We start from the raw sequence: 12,907 nt of genomic DNA, 5'->3' as shown, positions 1-12,907 counted from the left end.
CTTTCTCATCGATTATCTGAAAAAAATATATAAACTACCTTTTTTGTTGAGGCCCTGCTCTTAGAAGTTGAAAGAATTCCTGAAAAAGTGTGTCGGTATGCCGGCGTTAGTGACTTCACCATGTCCATCCCTGGATGGTGGCGCGACCTAAACACCACGCGTTACCATCGACCAACTACCTGTTAAACAGCGACAAATTCCTCCATAGCACAACTCTCAGATTGGCTCAGCAGCGTGTGACGCCACATCAAAATATTTTTCACAACGGTGGAAAAATTCCCAAATCGTAATTTCGTACGCAACTGTATTAACTAATGTAAAGTAAATAGTTGGCGCAACTTATCCTAATACTGTTCTGTGATAAAGCAAAGAAGGTGTCTAAGAAGGTGGTTTTTTATCTTCCATATGAGTTTATGCATCACGTCAGGGACGTCCATGATAATTTTGAACAATTAAAATTTAAAGGGAACCGAGTGATTCGATTTCCACTAGATTTGGTTTCGTAGTAGGCGTAAGACACAGCTTTGATGTGCAGCGGTCGAAACACGAATCGCACAACTTCGATTTAAAGAAGCCGGCTAAAAAGCTTTACAATTTGTTGAAGAACGTGAAAATTGTTCGGGATCACAACCCATGTACGACGTTCCCCTAATAATCGTTTAATATCAAAGTAAACAAAACTTACTGTAAAGCACAGCGCAAAAATCCAAAAATTCCACAAAGTCCAGGGATTAGCTCCTTGAATTTTTGCCCTATGTTGTAACATGTGTATAGATTTCCATTAAGATTTTCCAATATAAATTACAGATTAATTTTTTTCTTCTCGAAATTCGAGTTTGGTCATGCAGCCAATGGAAAAACGATTATCCAATTTGCTTCCAGTAACAGTAAATAGTTGCTTTTTTATTACGGGGAAATCTTCGAAAACCCCCCTCGGCCTGATGCTCTCTCGGTCGGGTTAGTGTGCCCCCTGACCCGGACGGTCCCTAGGAGATATATCGTCAAGTGTTGGAGAGGATTCTACTGTTTTTTGTCTTAACCTCCTTTTTTTGTACCCGCCTCTGACGTGTGTATATTTTTGCCCGAAGGCTGGTGTCCTTTTTGTGGTGAAGCCGAAGGTCGTCCTGTCCCTTTTCCCCCGCAGTCGCCCATCCATTTGCAACCCCTCCCGATGTCGCTCTACTTCGATGATCGGACGGGAGCCGGCAGTCCAACGTGGGGCGCGGCTAGCTAGTAAATATGGTCTAAATCATGATAAATAATTTATTGGCCGTTCTTATATTACAATTTGTATAAAATTACTATGGTAAATATAAACGTTATAAACAAAAATTATTTAATTTGCACAATATATTATTATTAAAGTAGTAAAATATTTACAATAAATAGTTGTTTTCCTGACCAGAAATACTCATTAACCACAGCAAACTAAAATAGCTAAATTAACCCCCATCTGGCAGATACTTTCCGTGTACTCGCAGTTCCTTTTGCGTCTCATTCGAACATTAATTTACAAGTACATTATTTATACAAAGTGATATTCCCTAATAACCATCAGGCCTATAAAGCGTAAACATGTAACAATGAGCTTTATTTTTACATAGAAAATTGCACAAAAAAGGCATATAAAAGCTTACTTTCTACAATATACGTAGATAGTTAGATGTATATTTCTCAAAATATAGTTTTTATGACTTACATTGAGACAAACATTTCGGGTTCACCTTTTAATTACTCCAGTGTAATTTAATGGCAAACCCTTTGTGATAAATACACCGTAAGTGAAAAATACAAGCACTTGGTTATAGTCGTGGTGTGGTGTTTCTTTATTACAGAGCGTTCTAAAGTAAATTTTCAATGGAATTAAAATGTCTTTGAAACGTTATGGAATTACACAAAATGTATCTCATGAACAATCTACGATAGTTAAGAAATATGTATACAGGGTGATTCAAAATTATAGGATCAAACTTCTATGGATTATTCAATTCAACAATAGAACACTTTTTAGCGTCTTAGAGAGACATTTCTGGACATGGATTCTTATACTCAAATGTCTTCTATTATTGCAACGAATAATCCCTAGAATTTTGACCTCATAGTTTTGAATCACCCTGTATAGGTTTTGAATATTTTCTTTAAATATTCTCTAACGACTTTCTGCAAATTCCAATAATGATTGCTACTATTGATTACCTAAAACCAAATGCGGGTGTCTCTGTATTTCATAATTAAACCATTCTCGCTATTGTAACTTCTAATTCCCTCCATACCCAATGCGGCAAACGAAATAAGATTCAAACACCCCACAAATACGCTTCTAACTCGAAATTCGAGGCACTTTATTTAATAAAACTTATGAGACGCTCTCAGTACCCGTCTGAGCCAAATTGGAATCCAAACTATTGCAATCCGAATCGTTTGAGTGAGGACTCGAATAATTCGCAGCCTCCTGCAGTCTCATGAGCATATTTAGCAAGGGATCTCCTTCGTTTTCTGCTTGCGCATTGGGATTCGTCTCTAGACCTACGTCTTTGGCGGTAATGGTAGTTAGGCCTTGAGGAGGTGCTCCGGGCCAGGGGTACGTGTCCAGCACAAATTGGGCAGGGTCCGTCCAAGAGGAGCGCCGTCCATAAAGCTGGAGGCCTTCTCGAGCCGCTTCACGTAAATATGGAGCCAGGGAGTAATTCCAAACATCTGCGAACCAGGCTCGAGCAGCGTCCAGTTCGAGAGGGCAACCTACCGAGTAAAAAATCATTGCATGGTAAAAATATTTCAGGTGTAGGCGAAATGATGGATGAAACGATCATTTTACCTAGAAAAAGTCTTGGTCCAATCGCCACATCCCCGCTGCTATGCGTCTCCAGGAAAGCATTCAGATGTTGCCAAACCCTGGGTAGCCACCCTAAAATGGCTGCCAATTCGGGTTGGGGTCCTTGGTCCAACTCTAAAGCTGCAAGCCGCCTTCTCAGAACCCGTCCAAGGAGACCTCTGGCCGGTTCCATGTGAGGAGCCACCAGCACCCACCTAAAGCCATGCTGCAGCTGCAAACTTGTAGCTGAACAGGAGCTTTGCGCCATGGTTCCCAGCAGGCAAGGCAAGTTCCTGGGTAGACTTCCTAGGGCATCGGCCAAAGGTCCAGCTTTGTGGAGGTTGTCCAACACTACCACGCAAGGAAGAACGTTGTGGTCACCAGCAGCTGCTTGTTCGGACAAGTGCTGTAAATATTGGCGAAGTTCTTTGGCGGATTTGTTGTCGACGCTAAGAAATTAATTTCATAAGACCCTTTGATAAGTTAGGTGCAGGTGAAATATACTTGAAAGTTGCTACGGCCTCCTGAGGGTCTCTCCCCAAACTTTGTGCATGGAACTCAGCCAATCTTGTGGCCAAATGGGTTTTCCCAGTCCCAGGAGCTCCGCATAACACCAGTCTTCTGTGTTCGGCTAGTAAAGACACTAACCTTTGTGCTACCCCTTTTGGTATCAACGCTTCGAAGGCTAAGGCTGCAACTGGCTGCAAAACCTAATAACACGATTTTTACAATTTATATGATTACAATCACCATCATCAGGATTCATGGTCGTGAATGTACAATAGATGTATCGCATTTGAAAATGTCACTGTTGATGCCCCTTTTTCCCTTAAAAGTGTTTGATAACTTACCACGTGGACTGACGACACCCGCCCTACTGCATATCCAACAGGCAACAAATCTGGGGGTCCCGTATCTGGTTTCCTCTCAGCCTCCCCCAGTTTATAACTAGCTATAGAGTCGCTCCCTAACCCTAAACCTCCCCCCGGATCCAGTCTGGCTACATACTGCTTGAAAGCTCTCCTCACAGCATTATCGAGTTGCCCCCACAGCGTGGATGCTCCGACGTTGGTATATGCAATAGAAATCTCCGAGGTAGTGTTGTTGGTCTCTTTGCCATCGTATCCATAGTGCTCGGAATAATACCGGTCAAAGCTTTGAGGCTGACCTAGGTAGACAGCAATCGCTATCCGTTTCCCATCACTCTCAACCTCCGGAGGGGGTTCATCTGCCGGGATCAAGTCGCTCAATGCGTCCAAAGAAGAATTTGAGCGGACCTCGGAAGATAATTCTCCGCATGGCAATCCACCGGATCCGCTCACCATTCTCTGGAGACGTTCATTATTTTGTTTAAGGCTCAACATTTCGCTCCGCATTTTCATTACTGTGTCCTGGAAGAAAAAAGATTTTAAAGCGAAACTTTGAATGTTTCGATCTTCACTCACCTTAAGGCTCTCCAGCTGATGTGCAGAGCTTAAAGCTTCTAACCGAATATCAGTCAATACCAGATCCTTCTCCCTTAACTGTTTTTGCAATTCTGCCACCTCCTGCCCTTGATCAATGGGAGCCGGAGGTGGAGGGCTGTGTTGCCTATCATTCTCTCCCTCGCTATGACTGGACTGAACTTTGGTAACTTTGGCATTGCGTGAAAAAGCTTTTGTGAAACTACTTCTCAGCCAGCCCTTTTTCTTCTTCTTCTCTTGCTTATCTAAGGAACATGCAGAGGAGAGACTGGAAACGCTGTCTGAGCTGGGCTGTCTCGCTAAGGTGGATCCGATACCTGCTTGGATGGATTGTGCCCTAAGGGCATCCATCGCTTGCCGAAGATCTTGGAGTTCACTGTCCTGTAAATGCAAGAAAAGACACTGTGTGAGTTTGCTTTCCGTGGATTTTTTTACTGAAACCAACCTTTTTCTCTGAGGTGGCTGTCAGGTGTTGAAGTCTTTGGGTCATGGAGGTGAGGCTTTGCTCAAAGGCGGAAACTACATGAGCCTGAAAGAAAATCTTTAATTAGGTACGGTATGGTTCACTTAACTTGCCACCATCAGGCACTGTCGAATACATTTGGGGGCGTAATTCTAGAAACTTGGGTACCATTGAAAAGCTTATTGATAATGCTTTCCAAAGATATGTCGCAACCGTGCCCGTGCTATTTTGAAAAATGAATTGGGGTGGCTGGGGAGCATTTAGTAGAGGGTAGTGAGATCGTCATATCCTCCATCATCTTCCCCCACCATGTTATGGGAGACGTGTTTTAGGATTTTTCCATTGCCGGCATACTTTTTAGGATATTGGCATTTATACTATTAAAAAATCAACTCTGTTTATTTAATTAGCTAAAAACATAGAGGGTGTTCCATTCAAAAACACATTTTTCCATTTGATAAAAAAGGCGCATATCTCGAAATATCTTGAAAGATAAAAAAATTATAACCATTTAAGGTGGATGAACGCTGAATCGATCACACTGTACGTAACTAACGTTAACAGCAATATGCGAAGTAAGAATTTTTCAAACAATAAGTGTAGCAGTGGAATTTCCTCGGCTTGTCAATTTGCCTATATGATCAATTTCCCGTTGTTCGAGACTGTTCCCGTAATGGAGGCTTTTTCTATGTAAATAAAAGCTCAAACAAGCAAACAAAAGGCGATACGACTTTGTAACATAATGTAACCGCTAAAGAATTACATACACAAATAGACGCATGCAGCAAGGGCACTCCTTATAAATAGAAATTGGATAGGACAGCAGGGTGTGGTATGATGTAATTCGTGTCTTTTTTTTCATTTAATTGCACCTTATTTTGAGAGTAAAAGTTACTTTCTGGTGTTTCAATAGAGTTATCTACTCAGTGTTGGAATTACGGTCTTTGTAATACATTTTGCCAGTGTTTCAGTAAATGACGAATGAGGTATTTGTTTATAATTCGCGGAATCAAATTCCACATTAAAACCTCTTTTTGTTGTAAACTACGCCATTCATGAAAAGGAAAAAACAGTGAATGTTGATTGCAAATGTCACCTGATACTGATACTGACTAAGGTGAATGCTCCGTCCTTTTTTACTGTGTTGCGATGAAGTGCGACAACAATAACACTCTCGTTCTAGTCTTTGTTGTTGCCATTACATGAATGAATTATTGTAAAGTATTTCATTACAATACAGGGTGTTGAAGTGTATATTCTCTAGAATAAAATTTAAAAAAATTTGGTTTTTATTTTATTGCGTTTGATCTACTGCAGATAGAGCTTTCAAATTTTACATGCGTATTTGATAATAGGTGCGGTTTAATATGAGAGTAAATTGCCTCTAACTACTTTATAGTGTAGTAGATTTTCTAACGTCTTGGTTCGTAAAAATTCTTTAGAAAAATTTCTTCGTACACCACGGAAATTGTAATATTTTTCTTGTGGTCTTCAATCTATCATCTAAATTTTACCTCTCCTGATTTTTCGTAGAATTCAAATGGGAGTTGATAAATTTTAAATGTTTTCAATTTGGAGACAAAAAATTAAAGTTTGCGATTTCACGCGGAGCTCAAAAATGATCTGTAAATCTTGTAATTCTATGGGACTCGTTAGTTACAAATATCATACGTTCAGCTCTGATTCTAACGGTTTACATAAAATTAATTACACAAGAGCTATAACATTAAACACACGTATTAAGTCTTCCCTATTAAAGTATCATATCTTAATAAGTGCACTTAACAGTGTAAGTCATTTGAGCTGCGATACCTCATTGAAGTGTGCGCACACCAGAAAGCAAGGAAACGAATCTACTTAAAAATAATAAAACGATAAATAATGGTTATAAGCCTTTAAAACAACGTTTTACCCATCATAAATTAATTTTACATTGACTGAATTGCTACTTTATTATAACTTTACAGCTGGTTTTATTGCTATGTCTTTGAACCACATTGTACATGATTTTAATTTAGCATTAGGCATCGGCATTAACCTCAATATTATTTTCCGGTATTCTATGAGTGTTATTCCTAAGTCCCAGGAACTCACATAATGATGTCTATGAGACCATCACTTCAGCACTTTTCTGAAATTCATATGGAATTGATTATAATGCAATTATGCAAGCAGCATTTTTGATACGCTGATTTTACATGCGTAGACAAGCTTCAGCATAAGAATGGGGCTCTCTAACTATCCAAACACTTCGTGACAAGTTTGGTCTCATTCTATTCTTCTACACGTTGGCGGCCACGAGGCCTATAAGAACATAAAATTCTGATGTTCCGCATTATGAAACAAACAAGAAAAGCAGCTGCCGGCTTCGAACACGCGTCGAGGCTTCTACTCGGTCTTGATGTGTACTTTATAATTAAGTACCTAATAAAAATATATCATTACAGGCTACAAGCAAAACAGAAACCGCATTATTGCTTTCTTGTGTTGGAAGCAACGAGAACGAGGAATATTAAGTTAGAGAGATGTATCTGAAATCGAAGATTTCTAGTTTGCAGGAGTTAGATTTCGTGATCAGAAAGTAACTTTCTTATGCGAATTCAGAGTTTCAAGGTGTATGGGGGAGTTGGGAATATTAGCAACTAACTGCGCCCAACTTCTTGCAGATCTGTACGCAGCAAGTACCACAAGTCCGCTCCGCCCCACAACATTTTACTCGTTTAATATTTTTTAAAGAAATTTAGAACACATCACCGTGAAACATTGCATATTCCAGTGCTCAACTTTCCAGGAACAAAGGGAAGGGCTAATCGCGTGCGTGGAAATTTCAACTCCAGAATCCCTGATCAACGGGATGCTGGAGAGCAAGATAAAATGGGACCGCTGCAGCAACGCCATTCCTGCGATGGTAAAAGAAAAAAAAAGAACAGAACGTGCTGTACAAGATAAATAACCGATTTCTAAAGAGGAGCGGTACTAAAGAAGCAAAGAAGGAATACGTTCTCTACCAAGCAGGGCTCTGTAATGTAGGAAAAAATATTAAGAGTGATCAAAGGGACATCAATCGGACACAAGAATCCAACAACCGGCAGGACAAACCATAGATACCTTTCTATTCCGATTATATACATACATATATCCCATGGAGTCGTTCCAGATCCCATACTATCTGACCGAGAGAACACCAGGTCGGATGTCTTTTGAAGATTTTCTTCGTGAAAAAAGAACACGCCTATGGACTTCAGTTGCTTGGCTGTGAGCAACTTTAGCTGTGAAAAGTTTTGGCGGCTGCAAACAATTTTCGTGTATTTTTCTAATAGAAAGTAGGATAGATAGGCTCCTCATTTTGAAGAGATTTGCGACAGAATTATGATGTTCCCTCTATGAGCATCCCTTAAGCTTAGTATTTTTTTTCTACTATAAATAATACTAGACGTAGATCCTCGTCAACTTTCTTTCTATGCATAGGAAATCTCTACATTAAACCTCGTTGTTTCCGGTTATTATTCGCAAAAAACTGAACGTATGTCTTAAATGGCGACTGCCTACATGCATTATGTATTACGCGCAATTCTCAATGGGTGCCAACTCCCAAATGGTACCTTTTTATACTTTTAAGACCATTCAGGTCCAACGAGTATGCAATAAAGATTAATATCAGTTTTTTTCTTTTCCCCTCTGCCTGCATGTAGGAAAAAAAGACCGTGAATAAGGTTCATTAACAGCTACCCCCATATACTGGTTTATGTTCCCCCAGACTTAATATCCATAATGGATTAATGGTACATATTATATCCTGGGTGACGTTGAGAAAAAATGAAACGTTCACCCCTCATTTGATACCTTAAAACTTCTTCTAAGCTAGGTGTGTCTGTGTCCCTAGGGGTGTTTAGGCGAGACTGAACGATGGGGTGATTTTCGTTTTTGCCTGAGTTTTAGAGCATTATTCCCATCAAGATTAGTGGAAAAGGAGTGGTTTGACTAGCTGGTAGAAATGAAAATAATTAGTCAAAACAGTAATCAACGTATCGATCAAAGTCCTTGACAATCTGTTTAAAATTTAAAAAATTCAGGTCCTTTCATTCGTGTACCATGAGGGCTGCAACTGAGAATGGAAACCATTAGATTTTCATATGAAGGGTGCTTTTAAAGATTTGCGTGAGCCTTGAGAAGAAAGTTTTTGCCTCTGCCCGTATAAAATCAGGGGTAATTATAGGAAGTTAATCTTCATTTCACAGGCTTCATAATAGATTTTCTTCTCACAATAATTTTTCTGCTTTTCCATCTTCTGCCTCCGCGGTCGCTCTTCTTCTTGATTAAATTTCTACTAAATGTTCAAATTTTTGAGATTTTCTTCCTCAATTTAATCGACTGATAGGAATATCGTACTTTTTTTAAGATTAGTGAAGGTAATAAAGTTAATTTCACGTCCGGTTTTAGATTACTTTAACGAAGTTATTGTCATACAGGAGTACAAGAATTTTGAATTAAAACTCAAATAACTTAATGATGGAAATCGAAACAAATTTTCCGTTGCGGGCATATACGCAACTAAGTTGTAAGTAAATTTGTATCCGAGAACTAAAGTAAAATTACACAAAGAAAATTGTCTGTATTATACTGGACGTTCTTTACTCTTAAAACCAATGTTTGGTTCTCAAAGTAGGCGGCATTTACTACCCCACATTTACTCCCCCCAATGGACGTTGGAGCTTCCAAACTGAAATTAGTGGGCGCCAAATAACACCCCGTAGGCGATTCAAAAAAGCATGATGAAAGAAACGAGTAAAATTATATTTACGCGTTGTAAACCTACCCATTAAATAAATTTTAATGCTGGGCAAAGCCATATGTTATACAGGGTGTTCCAAAGAAGCTGTGCCATACTTAAGGTTATATGCGACATTACGGTAAACAACTTTTGCAGAGAAACCTTTAGTCAAAAATGAGCCGATTTAACTCTAGAGCCATTTTTGTTCAAGAACGTAATGTTAGCTCGTTGATACCAAAAGACTTCGATATTTAATTCATTTTTATTAAATGTAACGAAAAAAAAAATTATAATAAAGGTCCAAAGCGACGACCTCCAGCCTGGTTACATAAATTTATTCTTTGAATTATTGCATCGCGCATCCGTTATAAGATGTGCGGATCTTGCTGCACGAAAAGACACTGCCATCACTCTTCCCAACATTTCCTGTTGGTTGGTTACTGGAGTTTCATACACCAATGGCTTGATGTAACTTCAGAGAAAAAGATCCAAGGGGGTTAAATCGGGACTTCGCGGTGGTCACCTGATAGGTTCGATTTTTCCGATCCGTCGCCCATAAAAATGTTGGTTTAGTCCTGCAAGGTGCGGGTAAAATTTGTAGATACACCGTCATGTTGGTACCACATTCTATTTTTTACCTCCATAATTTTTTTTTAATAAACGTCTTTAACAAAACTGAGGAGACAAAAAAGCTTTTATTTCGTTTGTTTTTATTCTATTCACTTACGTTGAAGTATTTTGAATAAAAATGTTTCTGGAACCAGAACGACTCATTTTCAACTACGGGTTCCCATGCAAAAATTGTTTGCCGCAGTGTTCTCTAGAACCTCCTTAAGTTTGGCAAAACCTTTTTGGAACATCCTGCGCACTGTGATTATTTGTAAAACAAACTATAAATTTGTAACTGAACCCAATATAACTAACTTCACCTTTAAATTTACAACGATTGCTTCATTATTAATGTTTGGTGTTACGTGGTAGACCCGCGTAGGCAGAAAGTATGTGCAACTAGTACTATACTATTTAGTAAAGCACTCCCATTTCGTCACTTTTCTTTAGAGCCTTGAACCAAATGCGATCTCTTCTGCGTAAACGGATTTAGAAAAAAATTAATTTAAGAGACACTGAGAGTTTGTCTTAGCACCAAGGCTACCAACGTAAATTATCAGTAAACAATGTAAAACACATCCCATTAGCTTTATTTACTCTTCAATTAAGTGGTGTGTATTGGGTTTTAAGGTGAATTATTAACCATTAACCGAAAATGTACTGTTTACAACCAGTATCTTTGCAATATCGATAACAGGAATATTTATAGTCTCAGGGACTGAGATAAAATTCATTTTAATTAGAGACGCGTGGGTTTTTACATGTATACTGTTACCATCATTGAATGATCTTCTATATATGATATTTCGATCATTAAATCAGTTAGGAATTTCGTGCTAAATTATCTGACATTTACATACTTTAGTTCATGTGCACGCGGAAAAGTTCCTTGTAGCTTGTACCCAAATTTCAATAGTCCAAGAAATTTTCCTTGCGAATTTTTCCCCATTTTCCCCTTGGAATTTCTGAACTCTTACCGAAATTAAAACGTTAATGGAAGGATTGCGAATAAGCAAGAAATGATAACAGGAGATGCCAATCTGAAGAAACTGTTTTCTATTCGAATACCTACTAGTAGTATTCAAACATACTACATGTACATAAATTCAAATTCTCTAGTGATAATAGAATAGAATGCATTTGGAGAGGAATCGAATTTTTTTTGCATTTGCACGGTCCCTTCACTAGTAGGTTTAAATTGCAACGAAAGCGTACATTTAAATCAATTATAGTATATGAGTAATGTGGATGCTGCAGCACATCATTATGCATCTTTTAAGTGGAATAAATTAGCTGTTTTACACTTGAACGAAGGAGGATAAGAACTCACTTCAGCTCTTATTTGCAACAAGTGTTTTAAATGAGGCTATTTTCGTTCATCCGGCAGAAGCCTAATTTCGGTTTCACAATACACACTTCACTGTACGAGAATACAGGGCGATAGTCGAGTATGTAGACAAGCCCGATGGAATCATTCTTCAACTTTTTTTCAAGAGAAAAATGTAGAAACTTATCTCCATAAAAAATATTTGGGATGGATAAAGAAGGACGGATCACGGGGAACCATATCGCCTTGTAGACTCTCATGACCATGTGACATGTTTAATAATACGAACTCAAACTGATCTACAAGGAATTGATGTCGCAGATTCGAGCTAAACATCCCAAAAACTGATGGTGCTGTTTAAGGTGCAAGAACATTATTGGAAATTGACCTCAGTACCTAACCAAGCGTCTACCAGTGATGAAAAGAATGCCTTGTTTTAAAATAAGCTGCAGATTTATGCCCTAGTTTGCTTAGATGCTTAATTAATACCATGTATTCTCGAGACAATACTAACTGTGTGCCAATCCAATTGAGGACACGACCTGTACTTGCTCTTCCTAGTTGCCAGCTCCCACCAGGGTATATTGGGATTCCCAATGGGGGATGTAGGCGACACCCCCCCATTTTCCAAGCCATTGATCTTCTTTTTGAACTCTTCAAAGCCCTCTATATTATCACTACCATTTCTCAACCCAGTACTCCGCGCGATAGTCGCGTAACTGAACCCGTTAACGTTGTTCAATCTATCAAACGTTCTGGAATCTTCTGGAACGCTGGCCAGAGAAGGAGGTCGGGGAGGTTTCCGTGGTATTCCAATCCGGGGGCGGCGGATGGTTGCGAAACCGTCGTGAATTGCGGAGGGCGGTGATGCTAGCATTTGGGTGGATGCTGGAGGCATTTATGGTATCCTTGGATCTGGCCTCTTCAAGGATTGTTGGAAATTTTAGAGCTTGATTTCTTGCACTTTATTTAGTTTAATGTGAGCGTTGGTGGTCAACGGTTTTAGAAAACCATACTGTATATAGGGTGTCCGAATCCATTTTGACTGTAAATACAATATCGTCAACTCTGTGTAAACTACCTTCAATGGGCATTTACTTATACAGGGTGTTTCAGAATCGCGCGGCACTATTAGAGAGATGTATTCTCCAGTGCAAAATTAAGAAAAAATCATATTAGCATGTATCCAAGCTCGATTGCTAGCGGAGTTACAGAGTGTTAAAAGTTAATTCATTCTCCTTGTGTGAGAAAATACGTTTATGTAAAACAGTTTTTTTAATCTTCAACAACTAACTTTTTGGCTAAAACTTTTTATTGGAGCAAATACGTTTGTGGCCGATCATATCTAAGGTTTCTGTCTAAAATGAGTTGGGACACCCTGTACGTATAGTTGCTAATGGCAAACTAGTAACAATAAGTTTGAATAACATGTTAGAGATTAAATACCGTGGGTGGCAGAATT

At 38.9% G+C, this 12,907-nt stretch overlaps 1 protein-coding gene across 1 annotated transcript in view; it reads right to left on the bottom strand.

Moving 5' to 3' along the window:
- Nucleotides 1-1,249: 1,249 nt before the first annotated feature.
- Nucleotides 1,250-12,907, bottom strand: part of sick (sickie) — a 73,038-nt gene continuing 61,380 nt past the window's right edge. The window contains exons 20-25 of the mRNA XM_066395115.1: nucleotides 4,721-4,804; nucleotides 4,258-4,656; nucleotides 3,664-4,203; nucleotides 3,317-3,522; nucleotides 2,816-3,261; nucleotides 1,250-2,739 (exon numbers count right to left, since the gene is read on the bottom strand). Coding sequence (XP_066251212.1) covers nucleotides 2,357-2,739; nucleotides 2,816-3,261; nucleotides 3,317-3,522; nucleotides 3,664-4,203; nucleotides 4,258-4,656; nucleotides 4,721-4,804 — 2,058 coding nt within the window. The 3' untranslated portion in view covers nucleotides 1,250-2,356. The remainder of the gene's footprint in view (nucleotides 2,740-2,815; nucleotides 3,262-3,316; nucleotides 3,523-3,663; nucleotides 4,204-4,257; nucleotides 4,657-4,720; nucleotides 4,805-12,907) is intronic.

The sequence above is a fragment of the Euwallacea similis genome, chromosome 11 (assembly GCF_039881205.1).
Source record: "Euwallacea similis isolate ESF13 chromosome 11, ESF131.1, whole genome shotgun sequence".
Taxonomy (NCBI): domain Eukaryota; kingdom Metazoa; phylum Arthropoda; class Insecta; order Coleoptera; family Curculionidae; genus Euwallacea; species Euwallacea similis.
This window is presented reverse-complemented; position numbering and strand designations above follow the sequence as displayed.